The 22878-nt window shown below is 37.8% G+C and overlaps 1 protein-coding gene across 1 annotated transcript in view; it reads right to left on the bottom strand.

Moving 5' to 3' along the window:
- The window catches only part of LOC134748371 (hemicentin-2-like), a 200599-nt gene that overhangs the window by 92876 nt on the left and 84845 nt on the right, over positions 1 to 22878 (bottom strand). Inside the window, exon 4 of the mRNA XM_063683155.1 lies at positions 3373 to 3483. Within this exon, the coding sequence (XP_063539225.1) occupies positions 3373 to 3483 (111 nt within the window). The remainder of the gene's footprint in view (positions 1 to 3372; positions 3484 to 22878) is intronic.

Genomic DNA, 22878 nt, shown 5'->3' with positions numbered 1-22878 from the left:
ACAACCTGGTGACAGACAGACGGACGGACGGACAGACGGACAGCGAAGTCTTAGTAATAGGGTTCCGTTTTTACCCTTTGGGTACGGAACCCTAATAAAAACGTGTTAATAACTGCTGTTTATATTTTTCTATTAAATTTCTGTTTATTTCACATGTAGGTATGGTATGAAATAATTTATTTTAAACAGGTACAGTCAACATATCCGACCTTTCCCGCGATAAGCTCAACAGGGCTCATGTTGTGGGTACTAAACGAACATATAACATATATAGTTATACTTATAAACCTAGAAAACATCCACAACTCAGGAACAAATATTTCTGAGAAACACACAAATAAAAATGTCCTTTAATTCGAACCTGAGAGGCAGGGATAGCAATGGTCAAATGTCATCAAATATATTTTCTACAATATTAATACCCACTATACCCAGAGAGGAAAACGGGGACTACATTATACATAAGCGGTCACGTGACTTCGTCCCATTTCCTCTTAGTACAACAAAACCTTACGTATATCACTATACAATAAACATGCTAGTGACATAATAAATTCACTAATACCAAAGCCACTCGCCCGAAACGGGTAGACACTAAAATGACCATTAGTAGATCCTGTCACACCTTTTCCGAGCGCGAAGTACAGGGTTGCCAGGCGTACGATAATTATCCTACATACGAAAATTTTTACTCCAGGAGGCCTAGCAAAGATGACAATCGTTTGCGCCGTTGCGAACGAAACGCCTCTCTTTCTCTATCGCACTAATAAGGAATATCACTTGATAGAGAGATATTCCCGCGACCTTCACCAGGTCGTCGCTCCACCTCGTTGAAGGCCTACTGGCAGTTCGTCTTCCGGTACGCGGACGCCACTCCAGAACCTTCCGGCCCCACCGGCCATCAGTTCTGCGAGCAATGTGCCCCGCCCACTGCCACTTAAGGTTTGCAATTCCGCGAGATATGTCGGTGACCCTAGTTCTACTGCGGATATCATCATTTCTGATTCTATCACGCAGAGAAACCCCGAGCATAGCTCTCTCCATTGCCCTTTGCGTGACCTTGAGCCTTCTTCAATGGATGCGAGCGGCACAGGATCGGTCGGAGTGGCGAGCCTTGGGGGAGGCCTATGTCCAGCAGTGGACGTCTATCGGCTGACATGATGATGATGATGATGAGAGAGATATTACCGTTTCGTTCCCCATGGCTCAAACGAATGGCATCTTGGCTTGGCTCTCTGTAGAGGTACGATCCAATGAGCATTATCGTACGAAAACATACAATACATAATTTCAGCCCTATACCACGCAACAAGTCTACTAGATGAAAATTGTGTTGTAAATTTAAATATTATCATATTAAGCAATTAATTTAAGGAACGTTAGTGCCATTTTTTAAAGACATTACAGTATTAGTTTCTGTGATACAATATAATTTTGATACTCAAATACGATAAATTCACTTCCGCTCACCTGGCAACCCTGGCAAGGCGACGGCAGTGACTTGTGAATTTCCCATGGGCGGACGTGTCTGATACAGTCACAAAAATTCAAAGCACGACCGGAGAGATGAAATTGTCCGCATTATACTACAGATGGCGCTGACAGGTTGAAACGTTTTTCTGCATCACGCTATCGAAATTTTTGTAGTCACGTATTTAAATTCCGGCGGGATCTGTGGTTTTATTGGAATACGGATGTTGTTAGTAGCTTTTATCAAATAGACGGCCGGGCAGTTTCCTCGTGCTACGTTGGTTTATCATATTGAACAACTATAGGTAGACAGCGTTTGCCTGAAGTACTTTCAGTAAATCTTTTTTCCGATACCTATTTTTAAAAGGGAATGATTCTATGAATTAATTTGCGTAACTAAACGGAAAATGGAAACAGAATGGTGCGTTTTTTGTTAACTAATCTATTCGTTTCTCTTCGATGAATCTTGCTAAATAAAATTGTTGAAATGACGTAGGTACAATTCTTAATTTGAACTTTCAAAGTTTCCGAGAAAACCTATTCTTTTTATACATACATATTTTTGGAAATTTCTACGAAATCAACCTTTGTTTACCTATTTACTCTTGTATTTATAAGTAAAGAACCCAAATAAACAGCTATTTCTAAGACTTAAGTAGCGTAATTCAACGTGTCTAACATAAAATGGCCCAAGGGCCTGACACTCTTTGATAGAGAAAGATAGTTTTATTGCGATTCCTATAAGAGGAAAGAGAAAACAGTGCCATGCTTTGTCTTTAACACCGACCGGACATTATTTCATGGTCGGGTTAAGGCAGCATAGGTAGGAGGCGATGGCGAAATACGGAGATTTATAAGAGTGAAAGAGAAAAAGGATTATGCTGCCATACATGAAACTGTCAATACATGAATATGTCTTTCTCTTACCCCTGGTCGCTCGGTTTCATGCATATAACTACTTGTATATAATATGTCTATGTTTTATCCAAATTCCAACCTTTTCAACCACGTAAATGGAAACATTGCATTAATAGCTGGTTTGATAGTGTACGCCGTTGTATAGGAAATGTGAAATTTCAAATACAAAAAAAATATAAAGTTGATTTTTTTTTCATAACTATAAAGGCCTAATTAGTTTTATATTATGGTCTGTGCCCATACTACAACTGTTATCCTTACTCCATAGCACAGGGCTGACACGCTATACATCAAATATCAGTTGCGTTTCTATGTGTGAACGACACGTCTGTACACGCGGCATGCGTCATTGTGTGAGTAAGTTGCTTAAAAACAGTACTGAGCGGTCGGCAAAACATCGTCAATCTGGTGTCGCGGTGCGAGGTAATTCGAATCGGGGCGGGGCGGTGCGTGGCCGTTCTGCATGATAATACTATTACTTATTCTGTGTCCATAAGTAAATTAAAATAAATTCGAGAATCTCAAACGTCACCCTGTAGAACGACGTCGTCATACTTGTGGTCGGACATGAGAATTTTTGGTTTTTCAACGATAACTTTTTATTGTCCTAACAAAAATATATAAAATTTAGTAACGATCTAGGATCTGTTCAGGACTATTCCTCCCAAATCTTACTATTTTTTGGTTGGGGTGAATAGGGACAAAACTTAAAATGTGATTTACCTGACAATTTCTTAATAACTACGTACACAAATTGTATCATACAAAACCTACTATTATTTTCGATCGAATGATACAGTTTGTGTGGGTTTTTATTAAGACTTTGTCAGGTAAATCACATTTAAATTTCTGTCCCTATTCACCCCAGCCATCCCTATTCACCCCGGTTGACGGTATAAAAAGTTATAATCAAAAAACAAAAAATTCTCACGTCTAACCACAAGTATGACTGCGTCGTTCCACAGTGTGTTAATCCGGTCATACCTCCATAGGTTTCACAACTGAGTTCCAAGGTGTCACCCTCGTTGTATGGCTGCAGCAGCCGAGTCTGGTCTTTGGTCTTGGTGTCCACTATCGTTGGCCGGTTTGGAGGAGCTGAGGACAAAAAAAGTTGATAATTAATACATCAACAGATCAGCGCTGGAAATACCGAGATTACCGGGATGTGAACATTTCGTGGCACTTTTTATTTCCTATGTTTTTCTATTTTGTATAATTTTCTTTTATGTGTGTGTGCTTATAAATAAATTATTTTGTATTTATATATTAAAATCAACAGCATCTTCCATGGTCGACAGAAGCATTATGATCAACACAAAGTGAATGTCTCCGTTTCAGGTAAACTAAACAATAATTCTTACACAAAAGTCCCTTTTTGTTATGTATCGTGGTTAGGGGGCGCTCTGAAGAGCGCTAATACATAGAAAACCGCCAGAAAAAATGACAAACAAAAAGACCTATGCCCAGAAAAAGCACTGTACTTAATTTTCTTTTAAAATGATAACGGTATTAAATTTGTGTACTTAGAGAAGAATAAACTTTTTTTATTTTTTTTTTATTGTTAGAAGCGTCTTTAAAGATCTATTTAAATAGCTAAATATTCAACCGTTTGATCTCAAAACTTCAACTCCGACCAACAATACTTAGTTAACCAAATTAATTTGTAAGTCCGTCAAAACAGTTAATAGGAAATTTAAGTATCCGTCTAATGTTCTCAAATTATTTGGTCTTTGATTTTCTTAATCACACGGAAATTGATCAGGATTGCCCAGACATCATTGAAATTAATTTCTTTGAGCGTTAATGGAAGAAACTTAATTTCATATAATAGACAGTTATTTTAAAAAATCAAACAACGTTGAGGAATGTCTTCGTAAACATATTTTTTTTATCATAAATTTTATTGGTGATAAGTAAAACTAGTAAAAGCTTTTATCGCCGACTCTACTTTCTTTCAAAATTATCATTTCTAGATACAATTCTAACAAATAATAATATAAACTCAAAGAGGTTGCGTTCTTAAGTTCTTATTACATAGTTCCTTACGACGGATTATTCGATAATTATGCCATTATTTTTTCTTCCTAATCGCGATTCTGCACAATATAGGAAGAAACAAGACTGTGAAGAATTAATGACTGTGAAGAAAAACGCATGTGATAAAATTCGGCTGCGTGGAATTCATATTGTGTAGAATAGCGAATAGGAAGAAACAAGATTGTGACGAATTAATGACTGTGAAGAATAACGCATGTGATAAAATTCAGCTGTGTGGAATTCATATTGTGCAGAATCGCGAATAGGAAGAAAAAATAATGGCATAAACATCAAATAATCCCTTACGACCACAACCCACAACCTCACCTTTCGGCCAAAACCACAAAACAATTAACTTTCATCACTCATTATCAGGAAGTACGTCAAGTTTCAGTTGTATAGCCTACCTTGATTTTACGGAGGACCAGCTAAACAAACTTGAGCGCTTACACAATGTTTGTATAAGGTTTATATTTGGCTTACGCAAATATGACCACGTCTCGGAATTTCGTACCCATCTCAAATGGCTCCCCATTCGTCATCGTCGTATTAAATTAAACAACTGTTAGAAGTGCAGTATTTATCTAATCACTATTACCAAACAAGGACAAGGACAAGGACCAGCTGAAGCAGGTTGACAAATTCCGCTACCTGGGGAGCACGATAACTTCTAAGTGCGATCTTGATGCTGAAGTTAACAGCAGAATCGGGGCTGCGGCTGCAGCTTTCGGTAGGCTAGATCACAAGGTCCTCAGTTCACACGACTTGAAATTGGCCACTAAGATCTCCGTGAACATGGCAGTCGTGCTGCCTAACCTTCTTTACTCTGCTGAAACGTGGACCGTTTACCGCCGCCATATTCGTATGCTGGATCGATTCCACCTCAGATGCCTACGTAAGATACTGAAGATCCGATGGTCTGATCGTGTTCGGAATACAGAAGTGCTGCGTAGAGCAAATGTGGGTGGTATCGAGGTATACCTCATGCGACGTCAACTTAGGTGGTGTGGTCACGTTTTGCGGATGAACGACCAGCGTGTGCCTAAGCACATCTTTTATTCTGAGCTTGAGGAGGGCAAGCGGAAACAGGGCGGCCAATTCCTCAGATACAAAGATGTGCTTAAGCGTCACATGACAAATTGTGGCGTAGAGCCCTCGCGATGGGAGCAGCAGGCAGCCGTGCGTACGGAATGGCGGGCTGCAATAAATGCCAAGATAACCGATTTTGAGTCTCAGCGGCGCTTAGAGCTTGATGCCAAGCGCGATAGAATAAAAGCCAGACCACCCGCGGCAATACCCTATAACTTTGTTGATGGTGTGCTCACATGCCCGCAATCTTCGCGAACTTTTAGTAACAAGATCGGCTACATCAGCCACTTGCGAGCACACCAGCGACAGCAACGGAGTTGACAGCAGTCGCCGTGGCCGAAGTCGGCCGTGGAGTTATTATTATTATATTATTATCAAACAAATACAGGGAGCCAGGGACTGCATAATCGGAAAATAAAAGTATGAATATTTACCGGTATGACGTCTAACCATTTCATTTCGGTTGGATTTCGATAGCGAAAAATTCTTCTTCACTTCACAAATCTCTGTATTGACATTTTGCTGGTACATCAGTTGGCCTCGACCACGACCAGTGAAACCTGTGTCAAAACGTCGGTAAATAAAGGTAACAAAATAAATTCGCGATAGACCCGATTGTAAATGTGATTTAATATGTGTTCAAAACGCGAAAGTTTTAAATGTTATATTTTAGTATTTCTTGTAAATGTAGATATTACCTATTGTTTTCAGATTCAAAATAACATTCACCCAATATCCTATTCAATGCTCGCTCATTTCTCCTCAAAGCAATGTTGATATATTTAATATTTTATTATTCGCCCATTTTCTCATTCCGGAAGCGGATGTACAGACGGAGATTACAAGACGTCCAATGAAAGAAAAACAATGAACTATTTATCTCAGGCAGTAATGATTTTGGTAGGTCGTTATTAGGTTACGACACGAATCACTTTTTCAATCAATCAGACGGGTGCTCACGCCTAACATTAATCGTCATAATATGAATTCGCATAACAGATTTGGCATAACATAACTGTTCATAACATTGAACAGGCATAATAAAAACCGGCCAAGTGCGAGTCGGACTCGCGCACGAAGGGTTCCGTACCATTACGGAAAAAAAAAGCAAAAAAACTCACGTTTGCTGTATGGGAGCCCCATTTCAATATCTATATTATTCTGTTTTTAGTATTTGTTGTTATAGCGGCAACAGAAATACATCATCTGTGAAAATTTCAACTTTCTAGCTATCACGGTTGATGAGATACAGCCTGGTGACAGACAGACAGACAAACAGACGGACGGACAGCGGAGTCTTAGTAATAGGGTCCCGTTTTTACCCTTTGGGTACGGAAGCCTAATAAAAAAACGTAACACTTATTGCACATAATAATGAATCCGCATAATTGAAATTCGCATAACATTAATATTAACTATAACTTTAATTAAACATAGAACCAAGATTGGGAACGGCGGCAAGCAATAACTGTTTAAATAAAAGGAAGCATGCATTGAATCTGTAAACGCCCCGTTGGCGCCCTTTAAAATAAAATCCCAAGAGACTAGAACCTACGCCCTTTTGACACTCTAGAGGTCAAACTTCTAACTCGGAAAACTAGCAAAAAATGTCCCCAAAGTTATCAAAACTAGTTTTAAATGAGAGACCTTTTCAGTCCCCTGGGAACTTTGACGCGATAACGCAAAGATACTAAGAACGAAGTTACTTCACTAACAAACTGCCTTCCATACAACTGATCTACTGCAGATCAGTTGTATGGAAGACAGTTTGTTCGTTTTTGAAGTCTAAGCTTTAAAGCAGTAGGATTAATGCCGATTTGTAGAATTTTGATTCGATTTTCCAACGGCCAATGGTCAAAATTTCCAATGGCCAAAATAACCGCAGAGTGGGTGCCCCATGAGTCAAACCGGGGATCCGGCAGACCTCGTCGGCGATGGCGGGATAACTTGGACTCCTTTTTGAGCGACTGGCCAGATGTAGCTCAAAACCGGGAGGAGTGGAAAAAGAGGGGGGAGGCCTTTGCCCAGCAGTGGGACACAATAGGCTCGTAATAATAATAATAGATTTTTTATGTAATCGGGAATTTCCATTTATTCGTTTTTTGATAAAAAATTAATGGTATCTACACTTTTTTCTTCACGCAATGTAGCAATGAACGAACATAGTTCGTGATGCTCTTAAATTAAAAGGCTTAAAAATAGTTTAGTTTAGTTTAGTTTATTCATTAACCATAACGTAATATGATCATTACATGGTAAGTCAACATTTCATACAATATTATACTTATAGAGAGAGCATTATGGATTTACACAAGGTAAATACGCTTAATAATAATTGAAATCTAAGATTTACAATTTGCGTCAATTAAAATATGTTTTAATGATAACTATTCAGTAATCGAATAGAAGGCATGGTTTTGGAAAAATGTCTTGACTGTGTTTTTAAAAAAGCCTCCCTCTATCATAAAAGGATTTATTACTTCTGTAATAAGCATTGTTGCAAATAAATAAATATTATAGGACATTCTTACACAGATTGACTAGGTCCCACGGTAAGCCCAAGGAGGCTTGTGTTGTGACAACGATATAATATTATTATTATAATATATAAAAATGGCGGCCCTGGACTCAATAGAGCGCCGGGCTCATAGACTCTTTGGCGATGACCCATCTGTCAAGTCAAGGATACAGAGCCTTGAGCATCGCCGTCGAGTCGCTTGCCTATCGGTGTTCTATCGGATACATTTCGGGGAGTGCTCACAGGAACTACACGACCTGATCCCACCTTCCCCTTTTCATCATCGGACATCCAGGCGCGGGGAGCGAATGCACCCGTTCGTGGTCCACATTCCATTCGTTCGGACGAAACGTTTTGCCTCCTCATTTTTGGTACGGACGGCTAAGGAATGGAATGCGCTCCCGCCATCTGTATTCCCTGATCAATATGACCTCGGTCCCTTTAAAGCAAGAGTGAATAGGCTGTTACTGAACCGGTGAGCTCCATCTTAGGCCCTGTCTTCACTTTCCATCAGGTGTGACTAGGGCCAACCGCCGATCAGTTTCTAATAAAATAAAATAAAACTTAAATACATAGAAAACACCCATGACAAAGAAACTGAAACGTAAGTAAAACACTTTTCCATGTTTTTCAAACCCAAGAAAGGGCCAAAAAAGTTTTGCAACGAAAAGTATTAATCTTTTTATACCTTAACTTAATAACCCGATACAGTCTGTAAACCCTATTAAAAGTTAATTAAAAGGCAAGAGAGGATTTTAAATATAAAAAACAGAGCGTTGATAGGAAGTTTACGCTACGATGCCTTTTTGGGTGGCTGTTTAATGAAAATTTGATTTCTATATACATTTTACGGGAAGGAACAATTTATTTCAAGCTGAAATGAATTTAGAACGAGGGTAAGTAAGATGGATGGAGAACTTGATAATGATTTAACAAAAATTTGGAAATGCAAATTGTTCGGTTGTGTGTGTTTATTTTTTGCCAATTTCGTCGTGGCTTACAATGGGCCTCATAAGAAGTGGTCGCTTAAAGGGCAAAGCGTGACGACCTATGCCACTCGGTGTACTTCCTTTTTGGCGAAATTTATTTCGCCTTTCACTTGGCAACCAACTTTTTGCCAAAGTTTCATTTGGCAAACCAATCGTTGGCATAACCTTACTTCGCAACCATTTCATTTCCCAACCCCATACTTGCGAAATGAAAATGACGTACTAGGTTGGGTTAGGTTAGGTTAGATTATGTAGTATCGGAGGTCTACAACCTAGTTCCCGAAACCCCGTCAAAAAAGCGCGCGGTGGAACACCCCAGGGGGTTTAGTCCGTGGGAGTCGGACATACCCACTAGGCTTCTCCCGGGCTAGTGGGATCCATAAAGGATTCCCCCTGGGTCATCAAAAAAAAAAAAGGTTAGATTATGTAAATTTGCGAAATGAAATTTAGCCCAACTATAAATATGGGATAAATAGTTTGGGAACTGAAAGTTTGTCAAGTAATTTTCGCCGAAACATCAGTAAACCATGCCACTCATTCATTTCTTGGGGGAGTCACATTGCTTGTAGGAAGGGTTCTAACGAAATGGACCGATTATTCTAGCGGAGAATGCAGGAAACCACAGGGGTTCCATCTATCAAAACCATAGAGTAATTTATACTAGAGCGGTACTGTCATAGTAAATTTTGTAACCCCAGTAAATTCACTGCCATCTGTCGACACACTTTAAAACTAAAAATGAAGATTTATAAAAATACGATAAAATGTATTTAAATATAGATATATGATTTTTTTATTTGCATTAATTATTTTCATGATTTTGACCCATGTTCTGTCACTGATATGCGTTAAAAATGTTAAATAACAAACGAAACCGTCAACGCCATCTATACGACAGTTGACCAAAACTAGTAGCGCCCTCTGAACGAGAATCAAATTTTCGTGATTTTCGAGGCACGTTTTTTCCTTAGACTGTATCCATCTATTACGGAGTTATATCTATCTTTGATCAAAACTAAATTGTGATTGTGAAAGTTAATATATTGTTTATATAGTTTTTACCTGAAATACAAATTTGACAACAATTTTGTTTTAAAACATAAGGTTGATATTTAATTTCTTAAAATCGTACTTTTATTATCTGTATGTCCCGTGACCGAAAAAGTCGACCATTTTATTTTCTCGTGAGTGATATCACTACAGCTTAAACAAGTATTAAATTTGCAAAAACAGCGAAAAGTTTGCACCACATTTGACGGTTTTTTTTTTATGAAATAGGAGGCAAACGAGCAGACGGATCACCTGATGGAAAGCGATTACCGCCGCCCATGGACACCCGCAACACCAGAGGGGTTGTAAGTGCGTTGCCGGCCTTTAAGATGGGAATACGCTCTTTTCTTGAAGGTTTGAAGGTCATATCGGTCCGGAAATACCGCAGGCGACAGTTCATTCCACAGTTTAGCTGTGCGAGGCAGGAAGTTTCTAGAGAAACGCACAGTTGAGGACTGCCAACCATCTAAGTGGTGAGGATGGTAATGTTGTCGCGTAGGGCGATGGCGAAAAGAAGCTGCAGGGATTAATCCGAACAATTCCTCGGAGCACTCCCCTTTCTTTATTATTGCACTGCTATAATGACGTCACAAAAATGGCGGCTGCCTTTTTGGCGCGAACATTTAAATATCGTTAAAATAAAATAAAAAATCCTTGCATAGGTATAGCGATATTATTTACAGGAAATAAAATAAAAATTTCGCTATTTCGGCATTGGTCCGATAATAAAAGTTGTTAAGTATGACCTATAAAGTCACTACGCAGACTATGGGTGGTGGTTAAAATTTAATTCTATATATAAGTACCTACACAAAATTTGTATCATGTTCCAAAAGTCTGCTTTCAGTAATGAACCTACCTACCGCCACGTCAAACTTCATTTAAAATGGCGGGAAGGCAATTCCATTTCCAAAAAGGTTAATTTGATCTTAATTAAGTTTATAATTCTTTGATGTGTGCTCGAATTAATGAAGTTAATTAAATTATGGCACGTGAAGGAAGTGTTTTGTGTAATTACAAAAGGGAGATGAATTGTTTTTTAATAAGTAAAATTATGTCTGGGAAAGTAGAAAAGGGTTCACGTGTAACAGGAAAGGTCAAAGAAAGGAGGGAAAGGATGTGTTTCATAGAAAAACTATTATACAGGCTGATTTTGTCTGACCATACTTGGGGGTGACATAAGTCACACTGAACAACTTTTACTATGGGGTCAACCCAGAAATCACACAGAGTATGGTCAGACATAACAACTTTATTCTGTATGGTGTATTGTTTTGAAACAGAGATATTCAAGTTTATCATCAAGTGACCCTTAAGTTCACTAGCAGTTGGTTTCATTGCACCGTAATTTCGTTTTACTCATTTACCAAAATTCCTAGATCTCAAAACGGAATACACTGTTCCGTGTCTTTTTTTATGAGCTGCCTTTCACATAAAAAAAGCGCTAGTGGCCTAGCGGTAAGAGCATGCGACTTTCAATCCGGAGGTTGCGGGTTCAAACCCCGGCTCGTACCAATGAGTTTTTCGGAACTTATGTACGAAATATCATTTGATATTTACCAGTCGCTTTTCGGTGAAGGAAGACATCGCGAGCTAATCCCAACAAGGCCTAGTTCCCTCTCTGGGTTGGAAGGTCAGATGGCAGTCGCTTTGGTAAAAACTAGTGCCTACGTCAATTCTTAGGATTAGTTGTCAAGCGGACCCCAGGCTCCCAGGAGCCGTAGCAAAATGCCGGGATAACGCGAGGAAGAAGAGGAGGAGTCAGCAAACGAGCAGACGAATCCTAGAATGCCTAATTGTACGTCTTTTTTACTGAGAATGAAAAAAATGCTATCACTTAACTTTTTCTTAAATGAAACTAATTCCTTTTATACCAGCTAATTTCAGTTTTAATTCCGATGAAACTAAGAGTAAAAACAATACTACATATTTTCAATATCGAAGTTCTTATTTGCAATAAAATTTAACTCCAATAGAAACGTTTCTGACGCTAAGTTTTAGTATATTAGTTAAAGACATTTTGTAGAACGCTGGCTTTGAAATAATTGACTTGTATTTGTCAATTAAATAGCTGCCATTAAAATCGAAATCGAGTTCATTAGAAGCGCGGCGCGGCGCGTGTGACGAGCCGGCGCTTGTCTTTAGAAAGGATCGTAATAGCAGTGTTATTATGAATATTCATCCAATATAGTACAACAACTGTTGTATTTTTTTCATAACACAAACATCAACATCAAACATTTATTCAGCAAATAGGCCACAGGGGCACTTTTACATGTCAATTTTTACAAGCAATAAAATTAACCAAAAATTACAAAAAAACAATTACAAATATGGAATCAATAAAATATAAGATACTTTATATAGATGTATCCAGTCTAAATGTGAAATTACACAAAAAAAAACTAAAAAAAATGTACAAACAACAGACAAGTACTAAAATGGTTAAAATAGTTTTTTTTTTTTTTTCTATTAAAACCAATAAAGTGACCTAAAAACATAATGACCTAAACTAAAAAAAACTTACAAATATACGCTGCTATTCCGCGCTGTATAGCTATGCTGATGCGCTGCGCGAGTAAAATTGTACTAAAATTGTTTAGAGATGTACAAGTCTCTACGTGTCAGAGATAAAATATATATTTTACAGTACATATGGTGCTACTTTCTCGCACTAGTGCGTAAAGAGCACTTTTCGTGCATATGTCGAAAGTTTAAAGGGCCATATGTACTGTAAAACGTTGTACGACACACGTGCGAATAGGTAATTCGCAGCTCGTGTCGATTTAAAACACTCCCTGCGGTCGTGTTTTAATTTATCGCCACTCGTTTCGAATTTCCTCTTTTCCGCACTTGTATCGTAAATAACTATTAAAAGTGGAAAAATTACTGCCTTGGGTGAGACTTGAACTCACGGCCTCTGGATCGATACTCCGAATCTCCGGATCGTTTAAGAAGTGTAACACTCTTACGGTAGATGTCGCTAGGGTCCCCTAGACCCATATAGTGGGAAGATTTGCTGACTATGGATGAGATCTTGGTGGCTCAGTTGGCAGAGCGCTGGAGTATCGATCCAGAGGCCGTGAGTTCAAGTATCACCCAAGGCAGTAATTTTTTCTACTTTTAAATTTATTCTAAGCTTAATAGCATCGATCGCAGTTTCTGCTTGTTAAAAATTAATTCATAAAATATATATAATAACAATACACTCCTTTTTTGGGCAGTCGTGTAAAAAAACGATCATCAAATTATCCTTAGAGTGGTGTAAAGTGTCTCATTATAGGTTCATATAGGTTCATTTATTTTACTGATTATGAAGGCTGTGTTGGGGGTAATATATTTATAATTACTACCTTAAAAGTGGTTTTTGACGTATGATATTTATTTATAAAAACTTTTGGTAAAACACAGGTAAAGTCGACGTCAAAGATATGTTTTCACTTTGTGAAAAATGTAAATATATCTTTGACACTGTACTCCATTGCCCAAAAGAAATAACACCGAATGCAGAATTACAAATATCTAGGAAATTCCTCTTTAGCGTTCAAATCCTTTGAAAATATCGTCCAATTCAAACTCGTGCAGGTTTTGTAGGTTTATTTCCTTTTCTGGGTTCTGTGCCTTAAGAGTCCGCAGCAAGCTCGGCCGTTCACCTTCCCATACAAACGGAGTTTCGTTCTCATTTTAAAACTACGTGTTGGATTGTAATAAAACTTTGCACATACAATGATATGAAGTATATCTAGGTCTGAAATTAATTCATATTGCTCTAGTACATAAAACAATCGAAGTAGAGCAATAACAAGTTTTGTATGAAAAACTTAATTTCGCTGTTTTTTTACTATGGTATCTGAAGCTACATAAACTAATTACAGGACTAGGTATATCTATAGCTTATCCTATTGTAAGTACAAAGTTTTAGAGCCATCTAGTCGTTATAAAATGAGAGCGTAACTACGTTTATATTGAAAACCGAGCTTGCCGGGGACTCTTAAGTTAAGACGATAGTGGACGACTGCGTCTCACAAACATAGTGCCCATTTTCCTCTGTGGATTTTGACATTATCCACCATAATATTGACATTAGCCTGTTGTCTACCATAGTTTAAGATTTGTATTGTATTGTATTATCGAAAATAGTATAAAATTTGATGTTCATTAATTGTAGATATGGGGATATTATATACATATATGGTAGAATATGTGTGTATGTATTTATTTATTTATTTAACCTTTATTGCGCAATACAAGAAAGTACAAATGGCGAACTTAATGCCATAAGACATTTTCTATCAGTCAATGTTGAATGTATGTGTGTCATCATCATCTTCCTCGCGTTATCCCGGCATTTTGCCACGGCTCATGGGAGCCTGGGGTCCGCTTATTGACAACTAATCCCAAGAATTGACTTAGGCACTAGTTTTTACGAAAGCGGCTGCCATCTGAACTTCTAACCCAGAGGGGAAACTAGGCCTTAATAGGATTAGTCCGGTTTCCTCACGATGTTTTCTTTCACCGAAAAGCGACTGGGATTTAATGATATTTCGTACATAAGTTCCGAGAAACTCATTTTTACGAGCCAGGGTTTGAACCCTCGAACTCCGGCTTGAAAGTCGCACGTTGTTACCGCTAGGCCACCAGCGCTGTAGCACTAAATATCGAGGGGTGAGCGGTCAAAGTTTAACCCGATAAGTCGAGCAAATGGGTTTTTGAAATTGGAAATATAACTATAACTAGTGATCATATAGTAGGTAAACGAAAACAAGAAATACGAGTAATAGTAAATCAAACAAGATGTTTATTAATTGTGTTATGAATTAAGGCCGTTCCATCGGTTTGCCGCTGTCTTTGTCACATTTCGCAAGAAAGAACGGGAAAGAACATACGCGCCAAGTGTCAATTTTGATCGAATTTTGTCGGTTTTTATTTATTTTAAAAACGTTACCTTACAATATCGAAATTCTAAAGCTATGAAATTACTATTTACGTTAAGATTGTTTTTTCTTCTTTTTTTGTTTATAGTATCACATAATAAATAACCGAGTAAAGTAGGATTAAAAGTCCGAGTTAGAGGTTACTTTGGGAATTAATTGTATCGAGCGAAGTGTATCGGAAGCTATGTTGTTAAAGATAATATAGTCAAGAACTACATATATTTTTTCCACGTCTACGAATATCAACGCCTCTTAGAAAAACATGATCATATAAGGAGATTTTTCGCCTTCTGGCTCAGGGAACCGCCTTAACATTTATAACAACGTGCGACTTTCAACCCGGAGGTCGCGGGTTCACACCCCGGCTCGTAAAAATGAGTTTCTCGGAACTAATATTAATAATTAATTGACTAAAAAAATTATAGACGTCACCGGTGCGTCACCGGTGATCGTAGAGCTGGCAGCTTCCTCGCACAAAGAGTAAGCATTGCGATACAGCGAGGAATTGCTGCCAGCATCTACGGCACCATGCCGCGTGCCGCAGGGGAATAGTTTTTAGTTATTTATTTTAAAATTAGTTTTATTTATTTTTAGTTTTAGTTTTTTAAGTTTTATAAGTTAGTTGTTTATTAATTATATTTAATAATTTACTGCGTGAACAAGATGTTACGTGACGTTAACATAGCAAAAACAGATATTATGATCCGATAAAATTACAGTCAACGGCGATGAGGAAAAATATTTGTCACTTCGAAAGAGTATTTCTTCTGATTATATAGTAACAAAGCGTACTACTAATATTATAAATATGAAAGGTTGAAGTGTCGTTTTTTTTTTTTTTAATGTGATAGCAAACGAGCAGAATTGGAACGTTTTGGGTCAGAGGTATAGTTTAGAAATTAGAACAGAACAGAAGAAAAACTAACACCATTTTTGGGTTCCGTAGTCCGAGACGTCCTCAACGTGACCACCAGCGCTCTGTCAAGAGCGATAGATTAGATTAGATTAGATTAGATTAGATATATTTATTTCTTAAAGAAAAAGGCACAGTATTTTACAAAAAGGGATAAAACAAAAGATCGTCAACTTAAGATTAAAACAGAAATCAAACAATAAATTTTAAAATAAATAAATAAAACAAATATCACAAAAAAAGAGATGTCAATGTATTATATTATATTATATTTTATAATACAAAAAATATAAAAAAATAGAAACTAAAACCCGTTCTGAGCCATGCCAGGTCCAAAGGTCCCCATCACACTAGCAGCGTTACCCCGCTGTATGGCGATGGAGACCTGTTGGACAAGCCATGACTCAGAACGGGGGTCACTGTATACATAGTCAATGTATACATAGCTAGGGCCAACCTAGGTATTGTCGAATGTCAAGAACAAGAAAAAAAACAACAAAAACCAAATTTATTAACAAAACCAATAACCAAATAAAAAAACCAAAAATATTTACAAAAAAATACTAAGTTATAAAATAATATATTAAATGTACGACAGAGAAGAAGTCAACTAGGAAGCCGTAAGTATAATTTTTCTATGTCCATCTGTCTGTCTGTCCGAGGCTTTGTTCCGTGATCTTTAGTGCTAGAAAAATGCAACTTTGCCTGGATATATAATTTGTCAAAGGACTGTCTCATTTCAAACATAGACAGAGAGAGTCGTTATCACCCAGGTAGCAAAATGACGTCAGCGACGAAATAATGACGTCATTTATACGTTATAATGACGTAACGGACGTCATAATGACGTATAAATGCTACCTGGGCAATTGGGCATTGTCTTACACTAGTACTAGCATTAGCACCCAAAAGAAAAGGATGAGCATAGATTTTTTTGTTCTTATTTACTGCCAATTTGGTTTGACCAACTATATAAATCATTCATGCCAATAAAGTGGCAGAACTAGAAAAAGAGTCGGACTCGCGCACTGAGGGTTCCGTATTTTTTAGTATTTGTTGTTATAGCGGCAACAGAAATACATCATCTGTGAAAATAATAATAATAATAATAATAAATATTCTTTATTGCACCACAAAGAAACAAAATTTTTAAAACAGATTTACAATGTAAATAATGGTAGCAACAGGCGGTCTTATCGCTGTGAGCGATCTCTTCCAGACAACCTTAGGGTAGCAGGATATGAAGAACAAAAGTTTTTATAAACAGGTAGTGCACGAAATAATTAGAGGAACAGGAATTACACATACATTAATCAGACAGTACATATAGTAAATTTTAGATAAATAAATAAATAATATAACACAAATAAATATATAAATATATAAATATATATATATATATATATATACATACATACACAATATATACACAGCAGCACATTAAGGAAGAGATAAGTAATGATTTTTAAGTAAGGTTTTAAAACTTTGAAGAGTTTTTGCGCACCTGATATCTAACGGCAGGCTGTTCCACAGCCGTACAGCTCGAAAAGTAAAAGAATCATTGTAGAATTTCGTAGAGGATGGAGGGGGAATAAGTAGATATTTCCGTGAAGGCCTGACGGAGGAGAGATAAAAGAAACGCTCTTTAAGATATGGGGGAGTAGAGGGGTTGAAAAGAACGTTATAAAGAAGAGCAAGAATATGGGAAGCTCGACGAAGACGTATAGGTCTCGAATATCGTATAGAAAATGTCAACTATCTAGCTATCACGGTTCATGAGATACAGCCTGGTGACAAACAGACAGACGGATAGACGGACAGCGGAGTCTTAAGTAATAGGGTCCCGTTTTTACCCTTTAGGTACGGAACCCTAAAAAGAAGGAAATCGACAATGAAATATCCCATTAAATCATTTTACGGTTTAGACTCGCTTGTTTTAGTCACTCGCGCGACATGTCGCCAGCATGGAAGCCTGTGATTCCTCAGCAAAATGCCGGTGAGTGTTGTGACAGTGTAGTGGACATAGTGAGTTCGTGCTGTGTGGCGCTACAAGTGATAGGTGACCCAAACCCAAACACACCACTGTGCCCGCCTACAACGATAGCGCAAGACCTCCCCCAACCGGTTTTTTCGGCGCGCGGCAGCGGCAGTACGCAACACACGGTCGTCGTGAACGCTGCTCGCACTATTAGTGCTTGGAAAAGGAGACCTAGGCTCTCCGAAACATGTCGCGCGAGTGACTAAAACAAGTGAGTCTAAACCGTAAAATGATTTAATGTTAGTATGTCTCACAACAGTTTAAATTCGAAATATCCCATTCCTCGTATAGCTGCTATAGCCTCTGAGTCCCAGGATTTAGTTTCTTTTTTTAAATTGGAACCTAGACTTATTTGATCAAATTTAAAATAACGTTATGGAATAAAGCCTTTATAAGGGCCTCTGGGACTAAGGAGGATAGTGGCAATTCGAATGTAACCTTTATTTAATTATACGAGTATGTAGTTATCATATAAAATAATAAATCAGCTGTTATTAAATAAAGTACGTTTACTTTGAAGGCAATGTCACAAATTGAATCATCCTTTTGAAATATTCGTTTTAATACCGTGTATATTTTAAAAGAGAAGCAATAATTTGCAATATATCGTAAAATTTTATTAAATCCGATGCTGACGTCGAACTGAAGTATAATTATGAATATTACGATTATACTATATGTCACCGTAAAAACGCGTTTTCATCAAAACTATAAGGAAAACTAAAAACGCGGTTTGACATAAAATGTGTTTTCAAAACACTTGCTCAAAACGACGTTTTTATTCCACCGATTTTTGGCTCATAATCCTAGATATTAAACACGCGTGCTCTTTCAGTGTATTATTCCACTCGTGCTTTTTCATTATATTATCCGACTGAGTTAAGAAGCTACGGCCCGGCCGGCCGGCAGTACGAGTATGACTGTTTTAACTATTAAAATTTGATTAATATGAAAGTTTCTTTTTTTTCTCGCAAGTGTGTTGAAAAACGTCGTATGAAACGCATGTGCATTGGTCATTACACACATCGGCTTTCTTATTGCGCGCTCGCTTACAGCTCGCGCGCACAATATAGCCTCGTGTGTAATGACCAACTTAGCACACATGTATCATAATGTACTATTAAAAGGGCCCACTGACTATCAGTCCGCCGGACGATATCGGCCTGTCAGTTGTTCGGAACTGTCAAATTTTTGTTCCAACTGACAGGCCGATATCGTCCGGCGGACTGATAGTCAGTGGGCCCCTTTATGGTAACATAAAAGTCTATATACCTCTAGTGTTTTCATTCGTTAGCGTGACGTGACGTAAGCGTTTGCGTAAGCCTCATTTTGTATGAGATTTTGAGTTTCCAAAACGTTCCGCTTGGAGCGCTGTTCAAAATCCTATACAAAATGAGGCTTAACGCAAACCCCGTTCGTCACCAAGTACGACGAACCAAGTACGTTCGTCACGCTATCGAATGAAATTTACACTAGGGTTATGAATTTACCTATAAGTTCGCTTTGTCCTAATGTTATGTGTTTTTTCCTATTTTGTATTTCTGTCTTGTATTGAAGTTTTTAAGGCCGGAAGGTTCTGGAGTGGCGTCCGCGTACCGGAAGACGAACTGCCAGTAGGCCTCCAACGAGATGGAGCGACGACCTGGTGAAGGTCGCGGGAATTCGGTGGTTGCGAGCGGCACAGGATCGGTCGGAGTGGCGAGCCTTGGGGGAGGCCTATGTCCAGCAGTGGACGTCTATCGGCTGACATGATGATGATGATGATGATTGAAGTTATTATACTACTACTAATACCTACTACTTTCATACATAATAGAAAACATAAAAGGACTCAGGACCAAGTATTTGTGATGAACGCACAAATAAATGCCCTTACCAGGAATTGAACTTGTGACCTCCATCTTCGTAGGCAGGGCATCTTTTATATCGTTTCGTTGGCTTTGCTTTACAGGCCAATGAACATATTTGAATAATGTCATTTACTTATCGCTCGTGCCAATACATGTGCGAGCGAAATGCACGATATCTGAATAACATCATTTAGACATCGTTCTGATGTCAGTATACGTTTGAATAGGCCTGTTAGTCTCTCGTGTAACACACAGACAAACCAACAGACAAATTAACTAAAATAAATTCAAAACACTGACTGACTTACGAATACATAATCTAACACCCTCTACGGAGGTAAAGACCTGACCTTTGGGACATCCCGGCGTCATCCCATGGATATGATAGAGCTGATATCACTCTAAACTCCTACCATAAAAAAAAATAGGCCTGTTAGTGCGTGAGATTTTACATTGAAACCATACAAGTAATAACCTCCCCTTTTCACGCCTGGATGCCTGATTGATATCCTGATATACACGCATCGTAAATAGTGTGGGCCAATATGTATAAGATAAAATCATAAAATCCTGATGTATAAGGTTACCTTAAAACTCCGGCAAGCTCGGCCGAATTTCACCTTGCCATACAAACGAAGTTCCGTTCTCTTTAAAACTACATTTTCGTTTGAAACTTTGCACATACAATAACATGAGGAATATCTAGGTTTGTTCCCACCTATGGTTGTCGCTGCCGTCGCCAGTCGCGCAATGTCGTGGCTGAGCCGTCAAGGTCGTATCAAAACAAGTTCAAACCCCAAAAAACGGGCTCCTGGTTGTAATGTAACAAATTTAATTATTTTTACTTTTAATTGTTAACATTTTTCTGTATTATTTATAATTGATTAATTCATGTTTATATAATTTTGGAAACTTCTACTTTATTTTATTTATTTCATTAAGTATTATTAATAATTTTTCATTGATGGCTATGATGTTTGTTTTTGTAATATGTTTTGTGTGCCTAGTTTTAAGATTTCAATTTAAACACAATGTAATATTGTTCTTGAATAAACAATGATGATGATGATATGTAGAATTAGGCCAAGATAAGTCGGCAACGATTTTGACAGCATATGTGCAAGTGTTATTTAAAACGTCAAACATCTATGAAATTATGACGTATGCAACGCACTGCGTGTGCTTTCAAAATCGTTGAGACTTGTCATGGTATAATTCTACCTATTTTCCCTGCTGAGGCGATTTCTCGTCTTCAGCATTAAGCGCAAGTTCGGTCTTGGATTAGCCGGGACGGGTTAATGGAACCTATCGCGATCTCATTTGTCTCAAACAATTGAAGCTATGATAAGAAATGGCTTCAGTAGTTTAATCTTAGCGGATGCTTGATTACAAAATTATGCTATAAATTTTCAATACACTTGATCGTAACATTGAAGTTATTAAACCGCTTTGAGGCTCATAATCGTAGACATTAAATCTGATTTTTCATTTTAATTATCTAACTTGTGCGGTTATATATAATCATTGACACTTTTTTGAGTTGTACTTTTACTGTTAATATATGAGTTTTGTGTTGAAAAACGTCGTATGAAACACGTGTGCTTTGGTCATTACACACAGGCTTTCTTATTGTGCGCTCGCTTTTATTTTATTTTATTTATTCAGGTAAATACACATAATATACAACTATCGCCTCGTGTGTAATGAACAACGTAGCACACTTGTATCATGATCATATCACTATAACCTTACCTCCCAACTCAACAGAACTTATTATTTATTAAGAGGGGGCTAACGCACTATTGTAGTTTTTATATTTTATTTTTACACGTTTTAATTAAGGGCAAATGCCATGAAAAAAATTACTCAAAAACTAGGCTGTATTTGCGAGGGCAGACTTAAAGAAAAACCTTAAAAGGTAAAAATGGATTGATAGGAAAAAATCACGAAAGCATGTATTTAGAGGAACGCGGCTGGGTGAGTAAAAGGTACCTTTGACGGGTAAACTTAAGACTAATTTATTCCGTATTAACTATATACAGTTTGAGTGATCGTAATTCTACATCCTTAATCTACGCTCTACAACATTATCTTAACTAGATCAGCGCGTGCGATAATCTCTCACACGCTATCGTCACGCGCTGATAATATTTTGCTGACCGCCACAATGTCTAATTTTTATTAATTTTCAATCCTATATCGTTACCCTGCATCCTATAGCAGTATTATTTGGGGCATTTTCTATGAAAAGGGACCTTATTGTCGATGGCGCTTACGCCGCACAGCGTCACGCGACATTGTATTAATATCGGAGCATCGTTTATAATGGCGTAAGCGCCATCGACAATAAGGTCCCTTTTTATAGAAAATACCACATTTTAGTGTAAAATAGCTACTAATATAGCCGAGGGATTGGACTAGCCTTTAGATCGGAAGTATACTTTTAGAAATATTGAAGAAAAACGTCAACACCCACGTGACCGCGAAATCTTCTGTCGCAAGTTTTGATAATTCGTTTCTTTCTTATTTCCTGACTTTACGCCTTCTTAAGTAAACTTACGAATTTTTATCTATGGTTGTATTAAGGGGCCCACTGACTATCAGTCCGCCGGACGATATCGGCCTGTCAGTTAGAACAAAAAATTGACAGTTCCGAACTACTGACAGGCCAATATCGTCCGGCGGACTGATAGTCAGTGGGCCCCTTTAAAATAAGATTAAAACCTTACTCGTATCAGGCTGAGTCATCAAGATCTTGTTTGTGTGAAACGATTAAAGTCATTCATTATGAATGTTTCTTAGTTGTTCAGTCTTGACGAAGAAGAGTTTCTGATATCTGACATCTGATAAAGACCGATAAAGTACACTAAACTGAAAGAGATACAACACGAATGACAGTAACTCCAGGTTATCCGGCCATATTGGATTTGCCTGAATGCGTCAGCGAGATCACATCTGGTTGGAAACGTCAAAGGTACTGATAATGAAAGGACCTCAGTTAATACTTTGTCTTGGAGAGTATTTGATTCCTGTAAGTGGATTAGAGATGTGTTTTCTTCTCCTCTACGTTTT

This window comes from Cydia strobilella, chromosome 16 (genome assembly GCF_947568885.1).
Source record: "Cydia strobilella chromosome 16, ilCydStro3.1, whole genome shotgun sequence".
NCBI lineage: Eukaryota > Metazoa > Arthropoda > Insecta > Lepidoptera > Tortricidae > Cydia > Cydia strobilella.
Note: the sequence above shows the minus strand (reverse complement) of the source record. Positions and strands in the feature narration are given on the sequence as shown.